Below are 22,163 nucleotides of genomic sequence, written 5' to 3'. Positions count from 1 at the left end.
CTGCAGTAAACAGGGCCTTAGAGGCTTCTGTTCTGCAGCAGGAAGTCTCCTCACACCTCCTCAAGGGTGTGAAAGAGGAGGTCCCTCCAACAGACCTGAATCGCAGCTTCTTCAGATGCTATTTCCTCGTTCTGAAAAAGGATGTCAGTCTGAGACCCATTCTAGATCTGCTCTGGCTGAATTCCTCTCTTTACAAAGGGAAATTTTAAAATGCTAACGTTGAAGGCTATTCTGGTTCAGGTTTGCACGGGGGATTGGTTCATTACTGTAGACCTGAAGGATGCTTACTTTCATATTCAGGTTGTTCAGCGGCACAGGAAGTTCCTCAGGTTTGTCTTTGGAGGAAAGGTGTACCAGTACAGGATTCTTCCCTTCGGTCTGGCTTTGGCTCCACGGATGTTCACGAAGTGCATGGATGCTGTTCTGGCCCCATTGAGGCACCAGGGCATCTGTGTGCTCATCTACCTGGACGATTGGCTAATCTTGGCCCATTCCAGGGAGTTGGTGAGTCGTCACAGAGACATTCTTCTTCACCAGCTGTGATCTCTTGGCCTCAGGTTGAACACTCAGAAGTGCGCTCTCACCCCTTCTCAGCAAACCATTTTCTTGGGGGTCCAGCCCGCTTGGCTCCTGCTCGGATTTCCAGTATCAAAATGTGATGGGGCCGCTTCAAGCAAGGCCATCATGTTTCGGTGAGCACGTCACAGACTCCTGGGTCTCATGGCAGTGGCCTCTCCTGTGCTGCCCCTGGGGCTGCTTCTTATGAGGCCATTTCTGTGGTGGATGAAGTTCAAAGGAGTTTGTTCCTCATGGCCGGCCCTCCGCATACTGTGTTGCACAGTTGCTTTTGTGCCCTCTCAACATGGCTGGTCCCTCTCTTTCTTCAGCAGGGGGTCAAGATGGGTTCTGTTTACAGTCGCCAAATTATTACGACAGACACCTCCCTAACTGGTTGGGGCACAGTCTTCAAGGGCAGAACGGGTTGTCATGTGATCGTCAGAACTGACAACATGGTGGTAGTGTCTCACATAAACCACCAGGGAGGCTCATGGTCACGCACCCCGGACAGGCATACGCTCCGCCTCTTTCTTTGGGCTCAGGACAGGTTTCTTTCGCTGAGAGAGGTTCACATTCCAGGGCTCTGAACTTCGCAGCAGACTTCCTATCGAGGGAGAAAATCAGATGGGAGGACTGGATGCTGAATCGCTAGATGGTGGCTCAGATCTGGGACCTTTTCTGCAGGGCGTAGGTAGATCTCTTTGCGACACAGGAATTGACCCAATGTCCCCTTTGGGTCTCCCTATGTAACCTCTGGACATAGATGCTTTTGCTCACCTGTGGCTGGATCTGAGGCTGTATGCATTTCCACCAATCATGTTGATTCCGGTGGTCTTGTGCAGAGTGAGGGAGTGCTGAGTCTGCCTCATGTTGATAGCCCTATTCTGGCCATCCCAGACATTTGCAGAAGTTTGCAGCTGAAGCGGCTGCTTCCACCTTGAGAGTTAATGTTACAGCTATCACTGCTCACTGGTATGTGGATGAAGTCCCCCTTCATAGACATTGTTTGGTCTCTTCGTTTTTGCATGGGGTTAAGTGTATAAGACCGGCGTGCCCAATTTAAGCTAATCTTACTGTGACTGTTGCTTCCTTTCAAGCTCTTTTCAAAAGCGTTTCCCTACAGGATATCTGTGTGGCAGCATGATGTTCCTCTCCTCACACTTTTATCAGGTTTTATAGCTTGGATTTAGATGCGGCTCCTCGTTCCCAGATTCTTTCTGTTTGAACCAGCCATTTGAGGTTAGTCTGGTCTATTTTGCATCAGGCCAGATATGGCAGCGCTTAGCTTGGCGGGTGTGGTATATGGTTCCCATTGCATCATAGCTACGCAGAATTGAGTGAACCTATGAAAGAGAACATCTCGGGTTACTAGCGTAACCCACGTTCTCTGAATAGGGAACAAGATGCTGCGTTCACTGCCAAGCTCCTCGCACTGCCGAAAGGACTTCTTCAGACAGGAAATCTGAGGAGCGGATGGTGTGGTTGGTAGTATTAGTGGGTGACATAGTGACGTCGATGTTGCGCCCGCACCATCTGCCAATGGATTGACGTGATTCCATATGGGCTTCAGACAATCGGCACACCCAAGGGGTGTACTCATGGAGTCATAGCTACAGAGCATCTCATTCCCTATTCAGAGAACAAGGGTCTCGTGTAACCCGAGTCATTATATTTATAATTAAAAAAAAAAAAAATGCTCAAAGCTGTGAATAAAACAAAGATTACAGGAGTATATTTACAAAAAATACTATTTCAGTCTTTCCACTTTAAAATTTCATGTTTAATTTAAAGTATTACTAGCTGTTTCTTTGCAATTATTTGTGTATTGCTGCATGAAAATTGTTTCAAAGTAAATTGACCAAATTTAAAAGTAAGTAAATACACTTTTTTTTCAGTGTGGGAAAGTTCTTAAAATGGTGTTCAGTTTGCCAAATGTACCATATATAGGCATTCAAAAAGCTTTACATAGTTATGATGTCTTATGTCAGATCTAAAAATACTAGCTGCATTTAGCAGTTTAGATATGTTTTTATGGCCCCTATCAGTTGTGACCATTCCTGATGAGGCTTAATAAAAGTTACGTTTTAATTAAAATTAAAAATGCAACAACATATCTGGGTTTGGTTTAGGGATTAATTAAAAAAAGCTGCTAATTAATACATGTAATTAATAAATTAATTAATACTTAATATATAAATTAAACAAACTTACTGAATCAACAAGTGTACTAGGAGAAGTGTGATAGCTGTATGATGAGTACTGTGGGAAGTTAATGTTCACTGTGTAATTCTGACCCTTCTCCAAACACACGGGATCAGGCAGAACTACATATCTGAAACACCGAAACACACAATCAGGAGTTAAATACACAATAAACAAAACTAAACACTGCACACACACTAATTCATCCTTACCTGGATCCAGGGTGCAGTGAGATGGTCTGCACAACATTGTTTGTAGAAGTGCAGTGTGCTGATGGGTAAGTGCCTCTGGGGCGCTCTATCTGTACTACAACTTTCTCCCATTCATCTGGCAACTACAATAAATGCATTGAACACAAGCATTTACTTATGCATGCTGCCTGTCACAGATAAGTTTTAAACTGAATATTGTATGTGTGTTTATTACCAGTGGTTCATAGCGGATCATTAAGTTGTATTCCATAGATCGTGGTAAATTGTAAATGTTGAACCTCAGTGTTTCACCCTCTGGTATATTCACAAATCCATTACCTGTCCAGGTGGGTTTACGATCCAAAGGTAATGGTCTTTGAACCACTTTTACTTCCTGCATAAAATCAGTAAACACTTATCGTGATGTACGGTGAACTCAAACACTCATTGGTCATCATTCATAGAAAAGCAAAAAAAAAAAAAAAAAAAAAAACTTCTGTGTATATCCTTTATAAAATTATTTTTACATAAATTCTCTCTTTTAAATGTTCTCAGTTTTCTCATGTTTTCATAAAAGCAAACATGCATTTGTTGCGCTCAATTTGTTCATAAAACCAATCTTACCGCATTCAAATTGTAAATTACTACAAACATTCATATGTAAATTATCGCTATTAGTTTGTAAAACCATTCTTACAAAAACAAACCAATTTGATTTGTATTGTAAAAATATACTTTAGTAAAATATTGCGCGTAATTTTTTTTATAAAACTCTTATTGTAAATTTTTGCATTCAGTTAGTTCATAAAATCATTCTTAAATCTGTCACAATCAATTAGTTTGTAAAACCATTCTTATGTAAATTAAAGCATTCTTACGTAAACTGTCACTTAAAGTTTGTTCACTGTTACACAAATTTTTACATTCGTAAAACCACTTATGTAAACTATTAAATTAAATGATCAAAATTGTTAGTAAAAGCATTCTTATGTAAACTGTCATGTGCATTTTTCTGTATAATCTTTGTTATATAAATTGTCACATTCAATACGTTCGTAAAACTATATTATGTAAATTTTAAAATGCTACAATTTTTTAAAAAAAGTAAATATTGACAAAACAAGTTTTTTTTTGCTTGTGTTGCATGAATGAATGGCAATGTTACACTTACCGGTCCAAACGAAGCATCCTCAGCTTCATAAATATAGTGGTCCAGTGCTGCAATGTAGTACCCAGAATGCACCTGGTCACAACGCCTACCAAACATATGTTTCTTACAAGCACACTGCCCTGTCTCCCGAGAACAACTACAGAGTGAACAAAAATATAAGGAAGAATATTTATATAAGCCTGGATGAATTCATTTTGAATAAAAAATGAGAAATAAATTGACAAAGTTATGATAATCGATTAATTTTAACAAAGCTGATATGGGTACCTACTTATTATTCAAAGCCCCACCCACGTCACAGTCACATGGTCTGCAGCCATCCATATCATTACTAAGACCCCAGTGCTGTGGCTGAAAGGGGAAAACTGTGTTACGCACAAGCACAAATACACAAACCAGATTACACAAACTTGTAATAACGCTCTTTTACCAGACATAGGTCACAGTTTCGTCCAGTCACAAGACGTTTGCAGTAACAGTTTCCTGTCTGTATATCACAGGGGCTTCCTTTTGTGAGTGTCCCTAGAGGATTACAGCTGCATGCTGGGTCCACAAAAACACACGCAAAAGAAAGCGTAAGACGAACATGATCATATTCACTGACAATAGAAAAACAGGAAGCCAGAGGTCAAAGCCTTGAAAGAAAATGAACAAAGCTGCTGGTGTGGGAATATGTGTGTATTTACGCACGCTGACAGCCCAATGGGTCGTCACTGAGGCCATAGTGTCCCTTTTTACAGTGGTCACATCGTTGTCCCTCCACATTAGCTTTGCAACGGCACTGTCCGGCAATCATATCTCTTAGAACATCTGTAGCGCTGTCACATAAGCCTCCGTTCTGAGAACCACGTGGGTCACAATCACAGGCTAAACGCAAACAGATTACACAATTATAAAATAAAATAATTAAATTACATTTATTTTATCCCAGTTTAATATGCAAAGCCAGTTTACTTGTAATTTTTTTTAACGCAGAATTAAGTTATGCAAATCATAAAAAGATGTACAGCATCCCATCTTCATCGTAACAGAACAAATTCTATTTAACACACTTACGCTCGCAGATCCTGGGGTCTCTGATGTCCCTGCCAGGGTGCTTGTAGTAGAAGGGTTTGCAGTTCTCACACCACTGGCCCTCTGTGTTGTGCTGACAGTCATCGCACACTCCTCCACTTCTATTTCCCGATGACAGATACACCGCCATGTCAAAATGACAGGAATGCGAGTGATAGTTACACTCACATCCTGAGAGAAAGAAAAAAGACGAGTGAACCAAGCAAATTTAAAGCATTTAATTTCAGAAGGCAGAAATGGCAGTGGGAATAATGTTATGTTTTGTAATTAACAGTCGTCTGGCTGTCATACTCTTGCAAGCATTTGTCTCTCGGCCCACTGCTGGTCTCCAGGGCAGATCGTGGTAGAAGTCCTCACACTCTTCACAGTTCAGTCCAGTGGTGTGGTGATTACACATGCAATGACCATGAACCTGCACACACAGACACAGGTGAGCAGTGCAAATGAATCTCGATCGTCATTGTTGTTATTGTTTTTACTCACCATGCCCTCGACCCCTGCCTCGTTGCCGACTGGTGCACACTTGGAGGCGTGGCCATAGCAGAAACAGTTGCCACGGACAACCATGTCGTAGAGAGCATAATAGAATTTCTCTTTCACCCTCTCATGTTCATCAAACAGATCATCAACTTGAGTGTGCAACTTTTCCATCCGTATGCGCAAGTTTGTGATCTTCAGTAGGTCTACATGCATGTAATACACACACACAAACAAATATCAGTAGACAGTCACACCAAAAATATATACACATACTCAAAGACAACAAATAGGTTTTTTTCCTAATTCACTTCCCAACTTTTTGACACAATGAGTCATTGTATGGGTTAAATTTCCCTCTTGATATACAGTTCAGTCATTCTCTGAAAATTATATGCCTCATTCGTGTCCCGAAGATATTATCAGGATGCTGTATATAGTCACATTATTTAATCAATTTAACTAGTGTAATGCAAAATAAATAAATAAATACATTTTTAAATATTTGCTTTTTATTTGAATATCATTCCATTCCTCACCATTACATTCTAATGGTTTAGAATAAAATTTTTTACCTAAATCTTCCTTTTATTAAAATTCAGATATTATGCTTGTACTATGTAGTTTTTTTTTTAAATGCTTCACATTTTTTAATGCTTTAAATTATAATTATAAATGCTGATTTTTTTTCTTTGTCCCTGACCTGGTGTTTAATGCTTTAATGCCATTTTTCCCTTTTAAAAATCTTTCTGTCATCATAATTAAGCAAGTGATTTTTATTTGTATTTTTATTGTATTTAAGGCAGTGATTTTAATTTGCACTATTTTGGTGCACCAAATATCTATGCGGGTTATTTTCATTCATTGCTACTTTAAAACTGAGGTAGTAAAATAAAAACAATTGTGTTAAAAATCTGTAAAAAGTTTTTTTGCTGTCATGGATTACTTACTCTGAATTCGTGGGCTGTAAGGGTCAGGAATATTAAAAGAAGGAGCAAGTGCCCTAAAAATGACCTGTGCACAAGTACACAAGAACAGTTACCCATGAGTTTATAGACTACTGTTTTCATAGTATGTATAAGTAGTTTTGTGCATATTTGTACTACACACTTCTCCTTCTGTTGATGGCTTAACACCTGAATAGCGGCTGTCACAAATGACATCATCAACTTTTCTGATTGGCCCTCGAGGGACGTTTGGATAGGATTCAGCGCAGTCGAAAGCGTAGTAACGATACACCTGCCAGCTCTGTCCGTAATCTGCCGAACGCTCAATCAGCATGGCTGCTGGCCGGAAGGTCTGTGAAAAAAAAAAATAATAATCCTGAAACTGACTTAGGCTCAGATACTGGAAAAAAAAAACATAACAAATGCTAAACTTCTCAAAAGCATTGTAGCAAGTAGATCATAGAGACCACTTATGCCAAGGGTTTCTATTATCTGCTTACAATACTTTCAGAAATACAGCTCTAGACTTGAAAAGAAGTATTACAAACATATCTGCACATATGTTCTACATTCCTCAAGACTGCTCTAGTTCAGTATGTTTATGTGTGAGAGTGTCTGTCTCACCTTAAAGGTCATGATGAGGTGTGTGAAGTGGAATTCGGCTTCCAAATCCAGCTGAATGGTCACATTTTCAACTCCTGATATAGAGGAATGGATAAATGAGTGAGGAAAGAAACAAATGAGGTTAGAAAGAGAGGTTGAAATTTACTGGACTTTTTCTAAATACAATTTTATGCAACAGTTAGTTCCAGTCCTTTGATCTGATTGGACAAATATGTACTGAATATGTATACTGAATATATATATAATTTTTTGTAAGAAAAGCAGTAATATTTTACATTTTTATTCATTCCAAAGGATCTGGTAAGGATAGTTTCCTAATTCAAAATATCAAATACACTGGGTTATTTCATGAAAAGAATTTTCCATGATCTTTTGAAACAAAACACTTTACTCTCTTATATAAACAGTTTCAGAAGTCAAAACTTCCTCTCAAGTCTGAAAAGATCCCAGTGTCCGAATATGCCTGAATTCCTAATATACTGTAGGCGAAAAACAGCACATCTGCACATGAACGACTCTTGTTGGGTGTTGAGAATCATTCAGTCATTGTGGAGTAATAAAAAGGAAGCAGGAAAAACACCAATATTCCAAAAACACCCGAAGACGATATTGTGAGTACAAGAAAATGGAAAACATGCTCATGCTCAGGAATGCTGAACTTTAACATAGTCCACACAGTGGTTAATGGAAAAAAGTTTTTTAAACCACAGTTTAAACTAAGCGTGCAAAGAGAAAGAATATTAGACTTGATGGAAAACCAACAGCCAATAAGTAAATATTAGAATTGATTTTGTGTGCATAGATATGGAGCTCCTATTTCAAGGCTTTTCGCATTCACTCTCAAAATGTTGCATACTTTTGAACACAAAAGTATTGAAATATCATTTTTCCTCCCATCTAATTATTTTTTTTCCCATCACCATGTCCTTTTCAGGTACTCCATTCAATACAAAAATTAAAAGTACAGTAGCAACTGTAAAACAGTCTGTTCCATTCTAGTAGTCAGATGGAAAACTAATATGAAAAACTAAATAATGACAAGTGTATAAATAAACAAATTAAACTCTCACTAACTAAAGGAAGTTGAAAATGTAAAAAAAAAAAACACAATATGACACACTTTAAATCAAATAAACATGCTTGAAAAATAGAAAATGTCCAAATTTTTTCCTTCATATTTAGTGGGAACAAGGGTGTAACAAAAGAGCAGCACTATGCCAAATAAAGCATCCAAAGTCATAAATTCCCTGAATTAGTGATGCCGTGCCACACCCTTAGATTCAGTCCGGTAGTGTGACTGTTGTGGACGCCAGTCGCTAGGGAGAGAGCAGGCCAGATGTTTCCCACGCCCAGCCCCTGCACTCATCCCAGCTCTGACTTTCACATTCCCACTACTTCCTGTCAGCGCTTCTCAGCTGAATAATTTCTTTCCCTTTCTCTTTTTGTCTATCCAAGTTTCTGCAATGATACATAGTACTGTATGTTCTTCCAGTGTATATTGTTTTGGGACCACTGACATGAGAAGTGTGTATTTTTCTGAGACCTGAAGGAGTGTTTCATTAGTTTTCAAAATAATTGAGTGACTTGAGCTCATAAATCTCATTTATGTTTTATTTAAAGGAACAATTCACTCAAAATGATAATTCCGTCATCATTTGCTCACCCTTACGTCGTTCCAAACTTCTGTGACTTTCTTTCTTATTTGGAACAAAAAATAACACATTTTGGTAACCTTTTGGTAATATTTTGGAAGAATGTTGGTAACTTCCACAATATGGACGAAACACATTGAGACATAGCTCAAAATATCTTCTTTTATGTTCCACAAAAGAAAAAAAGACAAACAGGTTCGGAAACACACGTGGGTGTGCAAATGATGACAAAATTTACATTTTTGGGTGGGCTATCCCTTTAAGTATCACCTTTGTCTCAGGTGTTACTAATATTACTAATAAAAATTAAACACAAATGAGACAATTATTAATAGCAAGCCTCAGATAATTAGGTCTTTAAAGAATGAGATCTAACTTTTGATCATAACTTTGGTGTCTTTGTAAATCTGAGCTACGTTTGAGGCTTTGTTGAGATCTCCTCTGAAACTCCACAGGAGACATATGAGCTTAGTGAGAAACAACTGAGATATTAATGATATTAATCTTATTTGTGATTGCTCTTACTGCTGTGTGAGATCTTACCATTCTCGGACTGCCACCAGGTTTTGAGGCGGTTGTGAGCGAAGGTTGTCACCACATTCTCAATGGTGTGGCTGTTGGGGTTGTTGAACTCATTGTACATCCGTCGGGAATCGCATTCAAAACAGTTTTTATTGTCCTAATGATGGACAAAGATCGAGATGCAGATGTTAGTGGAGTGTGTGAGACACACAGAGTCTTTTGGGGTTCAGCAGAATGAAAAACACATTCATGCGGACAGCAGGAATCCAGATGTTCTGGACGTTCACCTGTTTTTCTCACCCTCTCATGCACATGACTCATTAACATAAACACACAAACTCACCAGACTAAATCTAACTGACTTGATCATGCAAAATAACATAAACAGACAAATTTACAAAATATTCGCTTGTATATAATATACTATGTTCTATAAATAGTCTTATGAGGTTATTCAATTGTGTCTGGATTTTGCTGTAATATTGATACTAATGGTATTCAATTACACAGAAGCCCCGAAATATCATTCACAAGCTTTGGCATCAGTTAAGACAAACGTCTTTGGTTCTCTCAAGCCTTGCTTAAGTGTGAATGAGATTTGAAATCAATGGCAGAGGCAAGATTTTGATTTAAATTTGGGCCTTTTCCTTACACAAACCTACATCGTACACTCTCAGAAATAAAGGTACAAAAACTGTCAACGGGGCGGTACCTTTTCAAAAGGTACCTATTAGGTTCTAACATGTACACTTTAAGTACTAATATGTACCTTTAAGGTACCAAAATGGACCCTTTAGGTACAAACATGTACCTTTTGAAATAATGTTAGATAGTATAATAGTATATAAACAATACATAAAAAAATTTATAACCTTCAAACTACTTGTAATTACAGCACACAAACCCTATGGGCTATTTAATGATACATTTATGGTGGGTTTCTAAATAGCTTCCAACATTCCCATTTATTATCATTGTAGGACATTCTGCAAAACATCTCCTTCTCCATGAAGAAAGAAGGTCATACGCATTTGGAATGTCATGAGGTTGAGTAGATGAGGAAATGTGGGAACTATTCAAGGTTTGATAGCATCTCATATTTACAAATCCAGTGGGTGCTAGACTTTGTCTGGACTATTAAGTTCCAGATCAAATCTACACACAATTCAGATCACACACATATCACACATTAACATTTACAGTCAGACTTTAGTCTGAGCTTCTCACCAGAGAAGAGAGTTCATCACTTACAATATATAATTCAGAAGATACTGAAATAATGGCCCACATAGATGTGTATTGAGCAAAACTGTGACCTAAGGGGGTCTGGAACATCTGACACGGGCCTTCATCCTCCCACCACATACTCTCCACACAGAGCTCTGATTGTTCATCAGACAGTGAATGCAAGTGTGGAAAGAAACCAACCCAACAACATAAAAACATTACGATCAAATCAGATGTTTTTAGGTTATCTTTGTAATGTATAAGAGATGGAAAAAATGATTGAACAATTAAAAAAATATATTTATAAATATGTCTATTTTTATCATTTATGCACTGTGATTTGACAATAAGATCAGCTTACCCCAAATTTGTCATTACTGCAATGCTTTTCACGTCTGTGTTTTTCTATTCAATGGTGAGGTATCATTATTGTAATTACCCCAATTATAATTTTGTGCTTATAAAATAATACATTTGCCATGTACAATGATATGGAGAAAATAACTTCACGTCTATACTGTATTTATCCTCATTCTGGTGATTAATTAGCATATTGTGATATGCTAAAATTAGCATATTGTCATTGTATTTGAGTAAAATTATACATAAATTTGAAGGTTGACTTTTTTTTGTATTAAAAAACACTTATACATTATTTGCCATGAAATAAGAATATGAGAATTTTGGGTTTTCATGAGCTGTATGCCAAAAAATCAATTAAAAAAAAAAAAAAAATATTTCAGTTGGTGTGCAATGAATCTATATATGAAAGTTTAATTTTTATCATATATGGAAAATAATGAACTTTTTCACAATTACTACTTTTTGAGAAGGACCTATATAGTGCATAAAAGTAAATGTACATATATATACTGTATATAAGTGCATGCCTTTCTTTTATACTACTTGACTGCATGTCTAACTATGCATTGCCTGTAAATAACTCACAATGCAGAATGTCTCTGGTCTATCCAGTCCGCAGGTGGAGGAGGCCGTAAGCCGGTGTGCTCTCCCGATCAGCAAATCACCTGTAGCAGGGTAACAACTCCCCTCTCCGCACTTATCATTGTGATCGGGTGATTGTGCCAGAGCGTGCAAAGCAATAGCTACGGGAATCACATTGATTGTATCAATTAGACTGCATGCTAATATTTATTGAACATGAGTGGCATAACAAGTGTCATGAATCTCAAGTGATAACCAGAGACATTAAAAACAGAACAAAAAGTTCATTTATAGATGTCATACGTATTGCTCCAGTGAATGTTCCTCAGGGTGATTTTTTCCATATTTTTCAATTTTACATATAGCATGCAAGCACATAATAAATAAATAAAATGCAAAGAATGACAACAAAAAGATACAATATAATTCATTAAACAAACATTGACCTGTGACAACATGCCCTTACAGCAAAACTTACAGAACCAATGCTAGAGAAAATAAACATTTGTGTATTTAGTTTTTGATTCAGAATCTTAAAGTTACTGTTATACAACCCTTATGACAACTAGCCCCTTAGTTATGAAACTCAAATGTCAACTCATGCGTTATTTCTATTTCATTTTAATGTGTAAACTTCCACATCACTCATTACAACATTGTGTAAACTACGCACACGGTTAATCATTTTGGCTTCTGGTTACTGTAGAGTCTGTTTCTAATTACTGAAATGAATATCACATGAGAACGTTTATTGACCGGATGGAGAGCTGAATGTGGCATTCAAGAAACCAGATGGGATGCACACAAACCTCCAGACACCAAACCTGACACTACATAACAAAATTAAATCAGTTTATATTGATGCTGACTTTGGACCACATAACATTTCACAAATACTACACCTGAACCTTTCTTTACATACTTATAGCTTACTTAAGAAGCAGAAATAATAAGTAAACTAAAGTTTCAAAACAGAACTAAAACCCTTGCATCATGATAGGAAACTTCTAGCTTTTCTGTAGCTCTTTCGAAATCTGCCCAGGTATCTTACAAAAGACTGATAAACAAAACTTACATATTGTAAAAGCTGTAATCTGGAGAATCCACATTGTTGCTCTCGTTCTCCATCAATGTTGTCCAGAGTTGAGTAAGAGTGCGTGTGGAGCGTGGGAGAAGCGAAGCGAAGCGCCCGCCCATGACATTAAACAACGCTGATTTACGCATGAAGCGCTGCTACAAACCCTGTACCACGCCAAACACTCTGGCAGTGTCTCAAATCCTTGCGAACTGCCTAGCAAGACAGTACTTTGGGTGGACTAATTTTTTTATTTTTTTTTAGAATAAACGTGATTGTATGGCGCATCATGCAGGCGCGGTGCCAAACAACGTTTTAGCTTAAAATACTTTTTACAGTTATTACATTAAAACGTTTATGCTTTACGCACACTTTCTGATTCTTTTGCAAAAACAACGACAGCAACAAAAATAAATAAATAAAATAAAAATAAATAAATAAAACTGCTTCTTAAATCTATTGTTCTGTGTGGCGAATGAACAATGTGAAACATTAATTATTTTCCTCTAGTTCTCGGGCAATGTTAACGGGATAAAACTAAGTAAATAAAAGGGGTTTTTTATATTAAAAATTTTACATAATCGCTTTTACATTAAAAGCGATATTTTGTCACTTTTCCCCCCAGAAATTCATCATTAAAATTTCAGTCATACCACCAAAGCCTGGTAGCTACTTAATTTATGAAAATTACGGTAAAAAACTCTTATATCTGCAATTACTTCAACAATAAACAATAAAAATACACTCTTTAACGGAAATAAAAAAATGAAAGGATTTTTTAAAAATAGCAGTCTATATTTATTCATCTACAACTGATCTGTACATGTAAAAACATGACATGCAACATGGCAAAAACATTACATCTGATGTTAATTACATCCTTAAAAAACAACACAACAACAAAAACACTCATAGCTTATGAATGCAACCATAACATTTAATCAGCTATTTATTTAGTAAAAATTTCTTTTACAGCAAGTAGTTACAGAATCACTAAAATATTTTTTGTATATTTTTTGTATTATATATTTTTTGTAAATACTTTTGCATATATTCTTAATGCAATACTCACTTTAGAAAATAAAAATTATTTTTAGCCAAATTAATTTTAAGCAAAATTAAATTAGATAAAGGATTAGCCTCATTTCAACTTCTTAGCGAGAGGTGGATTGTATACAAAACGAGGAAAATGTATTTTGATCATTGGTAGTGTATCAACAAATATTGCCCAACAAACCTAAACTGTGTTTGTAATGCTAACTTTAGTTAGTGTCATCATAATTATAAATATTAAGTATCCATTAAGTGTAATTTTTACTACAAATATATTACATAAAAATCATACTTTCTATCCACTTTTATTTACTACAAATAGCAAAGTGAGATAATTTTCTATAGATATCAAGTTCTGGCAATCATTATCAACATTATTTGAAATAAAGTTTAATAGTTGTAAACGACAGAACTACAGTTTGGCTTTTACTGTAAAGTTTGAACTGAAGTAGAGGTGCTGCCACAGAAATGCTAAAATCTTCTCCCATGCGTCCTCCTGTGCGTTTGCGTGTGGTTTAGTCTTTCCACCCCACAGCATGACAACTGCAGCAACAACAACACCACATTCAGATGAATATTCAAACAGGTACATGCACATACAACCACACATTTAAGAAGGTCTAAATATATTGATCCTATATGAAAAAAGCAAACAGTAGCTCATGCATGCTTACCCTTCTCTTTTATATCCTGCAGGATGAAGTTAGTTGCTCGGAAGTGAGGTGAGTACGGAGGTTCAATCAGATGACCCGCGCCAGGATATGTCAGGACCGTCAACAGGTGTCGATTTCCAGCTTTCTCCATCATCATCACCATCTAGGTGTAAAAGACCCATTTCAAAGATCCAGTTCAGATCAGAGGATTTCAGTCATAGGTGAGAACACTTACACCATTATCAACTGCTGTAAAACATTTTGAAAGGGACAGTTCACCCAAAAATGAAAATTAAGCTATTTAGTCACCCCTGTGTTACTCTAAATGAAAAAGACATTAGTAGACCAGAATGAATCTTTCTATTAAATCAGTTGATCAAATACACAAAAGCAGTTAATGATCTAGTCACATATAAATATAAAAATTTATTTTATATGTTCCTCTGATCCATTTCACAAAAGCAGTTAATGATCTAGTCACAGCTCATTTGCAGAATGTATTGTATATGTTCCTCATACAAAGCATTGGTATGACCTTTAATTTTTTGTAATACTGCACATTTTAATTCATTGTGTCCTATTTGTAGGTTGAAAAGTTATTCACCCATTCAGTTTAAATGTATTTAAAGTCCTAAACAGATTTTGTGTTTATAGTGTTAGTGGCACCTGGTGGACAAGGTTGATACCGCATGTTAAAAAGGACAGTTCAAAATATGAAAATTCCACAATCATATATATATTCACCCCCATGATGTTCCACACATGTACAGTGGGGAAAATAAATATTTGATCCCCTGCTGATTTTGTAAGTTTTCCCACTTACAAAGAAATGAAGGGCCTGTAATTCTTATGGTAGGTTTATTTTAACATATAGAACAACAAAAAACAAAAAAAATCCAAAAAAAAATCTCTTCGTTAAAATAAACCTATCATAAATTTTTGGTTGATATTCTGTCTCTCTTCGTTAAAATAAACCTATCATAAAAATTATGACTTTTCATTTCTTTGTAAGTGGGCAAACTTACAAAATCAGCAGGGGATCAAATAAATATTTCCCCACTGTATGACATAATTTCTTCTGTGGAAAAAGTATTTTGAGATATTTTGAGAAATTTTTGTTTGTCCATTCACTGAAATTCAATGGTAACCAAAACTGTTTGTTACTATTACTAACATTCTTCAGAACATCTATTAATTTTAATTTCATATGATCAGTTTGAGTTTTCATATGATTTTAGTTTATCAATTTATATTTTAGTTTCATATATATATACACACACACACATACACACACACACATATATACATATACACACACACACACACACCGTAATTTCTTCTGTGTCTTCAGAACATCTATTAATTTTAATTTCATATGATCAGTTTTCAATTTAATTTTAGTGTAACCAAAACTGTTTGTTACTATTACTAACATTCTTCAGAACATCTATTAATTTTAATTTCATATGATCAGTTTTCAATTTAATTTTAGTTTCATATATATATATATATATATATATATATACTATATATATATATATATATATATATATATAATATATATATATATACACACACATATATATATATATATATATATATATATATATGTGTGTGTATATATATATATATGTGGTGTGTTATACACACACATACATTATATATAACAAGCATGCCTGGCAAGCATGCCTGGCAATACATACATACACACACACATACATAATGTTATAATTCTCTTAGTTTTAGTACTATTATTTAGTACTACAAACCATTTCAGTTCAGTTTCAGTCAAGACAACATTTATAAATTTAATTTTAAAGTTTTTTTTGGAAATTTAATATTTATATTTTATTTCAGCTTTTAACATTTTTAGTAATCAATAACACTGTTACCAAGGAAAAAAAGAGCATGGATAAAAAAAAAAAGACAAAAACTTGTTTGAAACATGTTAATGTATTGATAAAAGAATTTTCATTTTAGTTAACTATCCCTCTAATGTTGTCTTATTGTCTATTGTCTTCCAAGTGCTGCCCTTTTCAGGTATCTTATGAAATCATAAATCTTTAGTAATATGGTCAGTTTGGCCAAATTGAAATATATGTGACTCACATCTTCAGCAGATTCAACCGAAGCCCAGCTCTGATCATCACCAGCGTTCACCAACAGAAGAGGACACTTTATTCTCCCAACCTATGTGCATTTGAAAAAAACAAACAACAACTGACAAGCAAAAAGACCGTGTATGAACAAATGTATATCATCTAGAAGTTGTACACTCACATCCACTTTGAGAGCTGGGTCTGAGGGAATCGGCAAGATGATGTCTCTGTGTATTATCTGGTTCTCCTCATTCACACGTACCCTATCTATATACCTGCAAAAAACATCACTTGTTACTGTTTATCAATTTTTTTTTTTTTTTTTTTTTTTTACTGTAAATGTCTCATGTGGATGATTTATTGACTTTGAGGTAGAGTACTCCTCACACTTCAATTTTTCAAAATCTGAATATTACATTAGTGATCTTGTTCAAAAACACTCTTATTATGGTCCTTAGTCAATTGTAACAGCAAATTTTAATTTTGAGGTGAACTACCCCTTTAAATCAGCCTGACAGAAAGACAAAATATTTAAATGATCTGGCAAAAATGAGTGGGGAAATTTCCCTCAAATGCTCTGGATAGCTAAACTAATATAATTATTTAAGTGTGCATAAAAAGAGTGTCAAATTTTCTTTAAACACTCCAAAGTTGTATGTTTTATAAGAATTTAGGCAGTTTCTTCAGTCCTACTGCACTATCAAGAAATATGGAGATGAATGAGACAGAATAACTATTGCTTTAGATGAGGCTCAATCAGATTGTAAATGAATAACGTTTATTGTTCACTCACTTTTTCATCTCCTCAAAGACTTCAAAGATGGATTTATCAACAGGAACCACATGACTTCCGCTGATACACACACAGCACTGGGGCTAAAAACAGTAATGACATTCCAAACTAAAAAGCTGCTTTTAAATGTAGATAACTATGTGTGTGTGTAGGTCAAGCAAACCTTGATGACTTTGGAATAAGCCGCCATACTGAGTGTGATAGCACTTCCGAAAGATAGCCCAAGCATTGCTATACAGTCCTTCTGTACCTTTGGATGATTCTGCAGGATCTGGTATGCTTTCTATAGGAACAATGTATATGCACACACACATATGAAGTCAACAGAATGACCTGGGAACAGGGAAACTGGAAATTTTCTCTGGAATCACATAGAATGCATGGGTAACAAATGAAATGACGAAGATCGATAACAGTTGCAGATCACCGAGGACGTCATGTCAGAGTTGGTACACTTCAGAAGAATACATTTTGAATTACATGTACCTCAAAGTATGACACATCAACATCAGCTGTTCTCAGCTCTTCTGGAGCGAGGTACTCAAGTGCCATGGATGCAAAGCCATGAGATGCAAGCAAGCCAGAACGATACTCAACCAAACCACCACCTCCTCCCCACAGGTCCAGCACTCCTGGGTACGGCCCAGGACCTAAAAAAAAAAAAAAAACCCAACAGCTTCCAAAAAAATTGTCTGTATATACTCAACAATAACCTGCTGTGTTTTATATACACATACATACATACATACATACATATTATATATGTATATACACGATAAATGGTGCGATTTGCCGGGGGGATGCGTGGGATTTCCCCCTTTCTGGTCAATGTATCCCTGCCTCTGCTTAATTATGTTTATCCCCGATGGGGATAAATTTATCCCCCCCTCAAAGTGATCAGTGCTACTACACTAGTGGCGAGAGACGGATCACAAAACTTATCACGGATCCGTGGTTTGATTAAAGTCAAATGTATTTTTAAAATGCGCTACTTTGGCTGGCTCTGATATAGCTGCCGCGCAGCCTCTCTGTATTACTCTGCAGACTTCAATGTCCCGCCCACGGCGCTATCTAATTGGTTACACCTCACGAGTAATAGCCTATCAACACTTGCGAGACGGTTGAAGCCGGTCCGCTGGCAGTGGAGCTGTGTGTCGAAACCATGGTCGAAACAAAGGAAGGCAGCATATTCAGCATATTACTGAAGCGGGAATAAACATCACAATCATATTATTTGTTTCTATGATGACAAGCAGAGTTAGTGTCCTAGTCAAACCACTGAGAATGGCCGAAGTTAAACATACGGTGTTTCACTCAATTGAGGCTAAAGCAAAGTTTTTTTGATTACTCGCTCACTCTTGAGCGTCTGCCGCGAGTGATTTCAATGTTAAGTCAATGTAGAGGTCCTGCGGCGCGAATGAGGCGTTTAGCGCGGCGCGGGCGCGTCCAGTTTGCGCAAATGAGGCGAATTGACTAACACAGATAATGCATCTGTCTTTTCTATCATTTCACTGTAGCTCAGCATCGCGATGTAAAGTTAACGTTATTACTTTAAAAGCAGCAGTAAAACTGTTTCTACTGTGATGGTTTAACTTTCCAATCAATCCGTGGTTCAACAGAGGCTGATATATAAACGAAGTAAAGCGCTGTAATGTGAACTGTCAGTGCGATAGTAGAACAATAAAATCCGAAATGGACCACCCACTGTCAGCGCTAGCCTTCTGATACAATAGATGACGTTGCGCCTAATTTATCTGATCCTGTCCATTAGCTGTGATCCATGTACGGCTTTACAGAATGTCACCAAGTACAAATATTTTTGTTATTTCAGCGCGAAAACTCTAGCTAGCTAGCTGGGAACAATGAAAAGGGTCCAGAGCAGTATATCATCGTATTTTACAGGACCATCACAAAAAAATCCTAAAACTGCAAATGAGAATGTTACTACTACAGGTAGGATGGAGGGCAACTCCCAGCCTCAGCAGAACTCACAGTCCCAGGTTGACTCAAATGAACAAGGACCATACAACCCAGACTTACAAGCTAATGATTTGGTTTCTGGGGCTATTGTTGGAGGTTGCATTGAGCCGGGTCGCTTTGCTAAATGGAGAGAGGGTCGAGAGTGGCTTGCTGTCACCACAGATGGATCAGTTCAGTGTACAGCTTGCTCAGACATTAGAGATTTAGGCCCATATACACAAGAGAGGCTTCACATCGACTCTGCATTTATTAATGGCATAAAAGCAAAGTCTGCAAAAAAATTAAATGACAAAATAAGCAGACATGGAAAGTGTCAGTCCCACATCAAATGCATAGAAATTTTGCAGAGAAGACACGAGACAGCAATTGAAAAGGCAGTAGGTAACAGTGCTGCTCTGTGGAGAAAACACAATGAGAAGACTTTAAAAGTAACTGAGAATTGCATGCGTACAGCCTATATGATCTGCCAAAACAACCTCTCATTCAAAATCCAGCCACAGCTGGTGGAACTGCAACAACTGAATGGTGTAAACCTGGGATGTATGCTGCATTCTGACAAGGCTTGTCGTAATATGCTCATGTTTATTGGAGAAAAAATGAGAACTCAGCTAGTGGATTTTATCAAAAACTCATCTGATAAGTTCAGTATTCTCATTGATGAGAGCACAACGGTGTCAAACAAAACATGCCTAATCATCTACATTAGGATTCCCTATGAAGGTGAGGTCTGCAACTTCTTCCTTCAACTTGTTGAGCTGCAGTCGTGCACTGGATCGGCCATCTGTGACATCCTGCTCCAAAGCCTTTATACACGGGGCATCTCTGAAGACATGTTGCGCACCCGGCTTATTGGCTTTGCAACAGATGGGGCCGCTGCGATGATGGGCCGATACAGGGGAGCAGCCACACTCCTACGTGAGAAGATCAACCCTAACCTAACCGTCATTCACTGTATGAATCACAAGTTAGAACTTGCGGTCCATGATGCTGTGAAACACATTACAGAGGCGAGCCATTTTCAGATGTTCATTGACTCTCTGTATTCATTTTTCTCTCAAAGCCCAAAACATATGAGAGAGTTTGAGTCTGCAGCTTCCGATCTGGGCATGCATGCTCGCAGAATAGGAAGAGTATTTGATGTGCGCTGGCTGTCCTCATCCTGCACGTCTGTGACGGCTCTTTGGCAAAGCTATCCAGCCTTGGTCAAACTCTTTGGAGTGTTGATGGAAGACAAATCCAGATCTTCCGTGGAAAGAGCCAAATGTCGGGGCATTCATGGTAAAATGACACAGTGGCTTTTTTTGGTGGAGATGGCGTTGGTAAAAGAGGCACTGGAAACCCTGCAAGCCTTGTCCCTGTTTCTGCAGAGGAGAGATGCCACAGCTGTCAGTGCCAGTGCTGAGGTGGATGTTGCACTGAGAACACTGAGGTCTATGCGGCAAGCAGATGGTGTGAACACAAGAGGCCTGAAGGAGGAATTTGAAAGTTTCCACTCTTTCAAGGGAGTGAATGTGTCTCAGCCAAGTGACAGTGATCATCGGAAGGCAGAGGTCTTTCGTGAAAGACTGTTCGTTTCCCTGGGCGACAACATTGAGCGCAGGTTGGATGACAACGGAATTATTTCTGATGCAGCTGCTCTAAATCCATCAAATTGGCCATCTGATGAAGACGAGCGCATCCTATATGGAGACAACAAACTTCTCACCATTCAGAAGACTCTCGCTGTTGAAGCTGCAACCAGTACCATACTCCTCAAGGAATTCCACCAATTCAAGTGTCATGGCATCACAGGAGACAATCTGCGCAAAGTGCTCATCACTGTCTCCACACTCCCAGTGTCAACGGCTGAGTGTGAAAGGGGATTCAGTGCCATGAACCGTATTCTCACAGACGAAAGAAACCGACTAAACGTCTCCACACTGAACAACCTACTGTTCATTTCCATAAATGGGCCAGGGGTTGTCTACTTCCCTGCCAGGAGATTCGCAGAAATGTGGGTAAAAGAGGGACGACATGCCGCAGATGACGCTCCCACAGGAAAGCAGAAAAAGACGACAGAAGTCCGTCATCAAGGCAGACTGTTTTCCTAGTATGATGCATAGGCCTACACTATAGCCTATTTATGTTTAAGTTGACACTACGTTGTGCCATTTAGTTTTACCATTCATAAAAATTTTGACATGTCTAGCCGAGTGGCACTATCCATGTTACTGGGAGGGGGATTTAATTCTTGCATGTTTTTTCATTGTGCATGATCACAGTTCATATGTGTGGGGAAAGATAAGCTATTAGAGTAAAAATATTGCGTTAGGCTGCTTCATGAGTTAATAAGAAATAAGATTTTACAATTCCTGCAAATGCAGTGATGAAGTTCATGTTCTCATGATTTATTTTTATGAATTAAAACGTTTCAAAACACCCCCCCCTCCTGTTTTTTTCACAAATCGCACCCTGGTTATAGGTACGCATAAAACTCCATGGTAAATGTCACCCTAGATCAAACATTTCAGCTTACCACATGTGGAAATGTGTTTTACTTGACTGAATGATTTGAAGAGTTGCAAGTTGGAGCAAAAAAGAACCTTGCTAAATTGACTTATGCTCCTTTGTTTTTAGGTGCACTGAAGAGTAATGCAATGACTCAAAATGTGAACCGCAAAGAAGTGGAAATGGCACTGGGGAAGTGGTTTACCGGCACATGTGACCGTGGAGGGGAGAGGGGTGCAAGAGCCCAAAGAGAAAAAGGAGCGTCCACCACACAGACGCCATGAGTGTATTTTGTATTAATGTATTTTTTGGAGAGATGTTTTTTTTTTTTTCAGAGATTTGTTTTTTAAAAATATTTTTGATTTATTTACCGGTATGTTGTGATATTTAAATTGTTTTTTTAAAGATTATGTTTGTTGTTCGATGTAACAAT

At 37.3% G+C, this 22,163-nt stretch overlaps 3 protein-coding genes across 4 annotated transcripts in view; 1 reads left to right on the top strand and 2 right to left on the bottom strand.

Moving 5' to 3' along the window:
• LOC109069100 (laminin subunit beta-1-like) overlaps positions 1-13,015 on the bottom strand; it is a 28,203-nt gene extending 15,188 nt beyond the window's left edge. The window contains exons 1-16 of one of the 2 annotated variants that reach the window (XM_042743116.1): positions 12,666-13,015; positions 11,594-11,751; positions 9,440-9,575; positions 7,245-7,318; positions 6,784-6,972; positions 6,624-6,687; positions 5,680-5,879; positions 5,488-5,608; positions 5,179-5,367; positions 4,813-4,989; positions 4,553-4,665; positions 4,394-4,473; positions 4,123-4,258; positions 3,187-3,345; positions 2,973-3,094; positions 2,770-2,890 (exon numbers count right to left, since the gene is read on the bottom strand). In XM_042743116.1, coding sequence (XP_042599050.1) covers positions 2,770-2,890; positions 2,973-3,094; positions 3,187-3,345; positions 4,123-4,258; positions 4,394-4,473; positions 4,553-4,665; positions 4,813-4,989; positions 5,179-5,367; positions 5,488-5,608; positions 5,680-5,879; positions 6,624-6,687; positions 6,784-6,972; positions 7,245-7,318; positions 9,440-9,575; positions 11,594-11,751; positions 12,666-12,699 — 2,073 coding nt within the window. In that variant the 5' untranslated portion in view covers positions 12,700-13,015. Of the gene's footprint in view, positions 1-2,769; positions 2,891-2,972; positions 3,095-3,186; positions 3,346-4,122; positions 4,259-4,393; positions 4,474-4,552; positions 4,666-4,812; positions 4,990-5,178; positions 5,368-5,487; positions 5,609-5,679; positions 5,880-6,623; positions 6,688-6,783; positions 6,973-7,244; positions 7,319-9,439; positions 9,576-11,593; positions 11,752-12,665 lie in introns of those variants that run through there. The other variant, XM_042743119.1, reaches the window with a different exon arrangement.
• Positions 13,016-13,432: 417 nt separating this feature from the next.
• On the bottom strand, positions 13,433-18,788 carry LOC109069119 (bile acid-CoA:amino acid N-acyltransferase-like). The gene is made up of 8 exons (XM_042736782.1): positions 18,776-18,788; positions 17,750-17,955; positions 17,427-17,546; positions 17,264-17,346; positions 16,652-16,745; positions 16,481-16,561; positions 14,393-14,534; positions 13,433-14,261 (listed from the first exon to the last, which is right to left on the bottom strand). The coding sequence occupies exons 1-8, from the start codon at positions 18,786-18,788 to the stop codon at positions 14,131-14,133; spliced, it is 870 nt and encodes a 289-aa protein (XP_042592716.1). The 3' UTR covers positions 13,433-14,130.
• Positions 18,789-19,221: 433 nt separating this feature from the next.
• Positions 19,222-22,014, top strand: LOC122139411 (E3 SUMO-protein ligase KIAA1586-like). Its single transcript, XM_042736766.1, has 2 exons — positions 19,222-21,316; positions 21,860-22,014. Exons 1-2 carry the CDS (start codon positions 19,222-19,224, stop codon positions 22,012-22,014), a joined length of 2,250 nt encoding a protein of 749 aa, XP_042592700.1.
• Positions 22,015-22,163: the final 149 nt, after the last annotated feature.

Source organism: Cyprinus carpio, chromosome A4, assembly GCF_018340385.1.
Source record: "Cyprinus carpio isolate SPL01 chromosome A4, ASM1834038v1, whole genome shotgun sequence".
Classification (NCBI taxonomy): domain Eukaryota; kingdom Metazoa; phylum Chordata; class Actinopteri; order Cypriniformes; family Cyprinidae; genus Cyprinus; species Cyprinus carpio.
The sequence above is the reverse complement of the archived record's forward strand: the minus strand, read 5'-3'. Positions and strand labels throughout refer to the sequence as shown.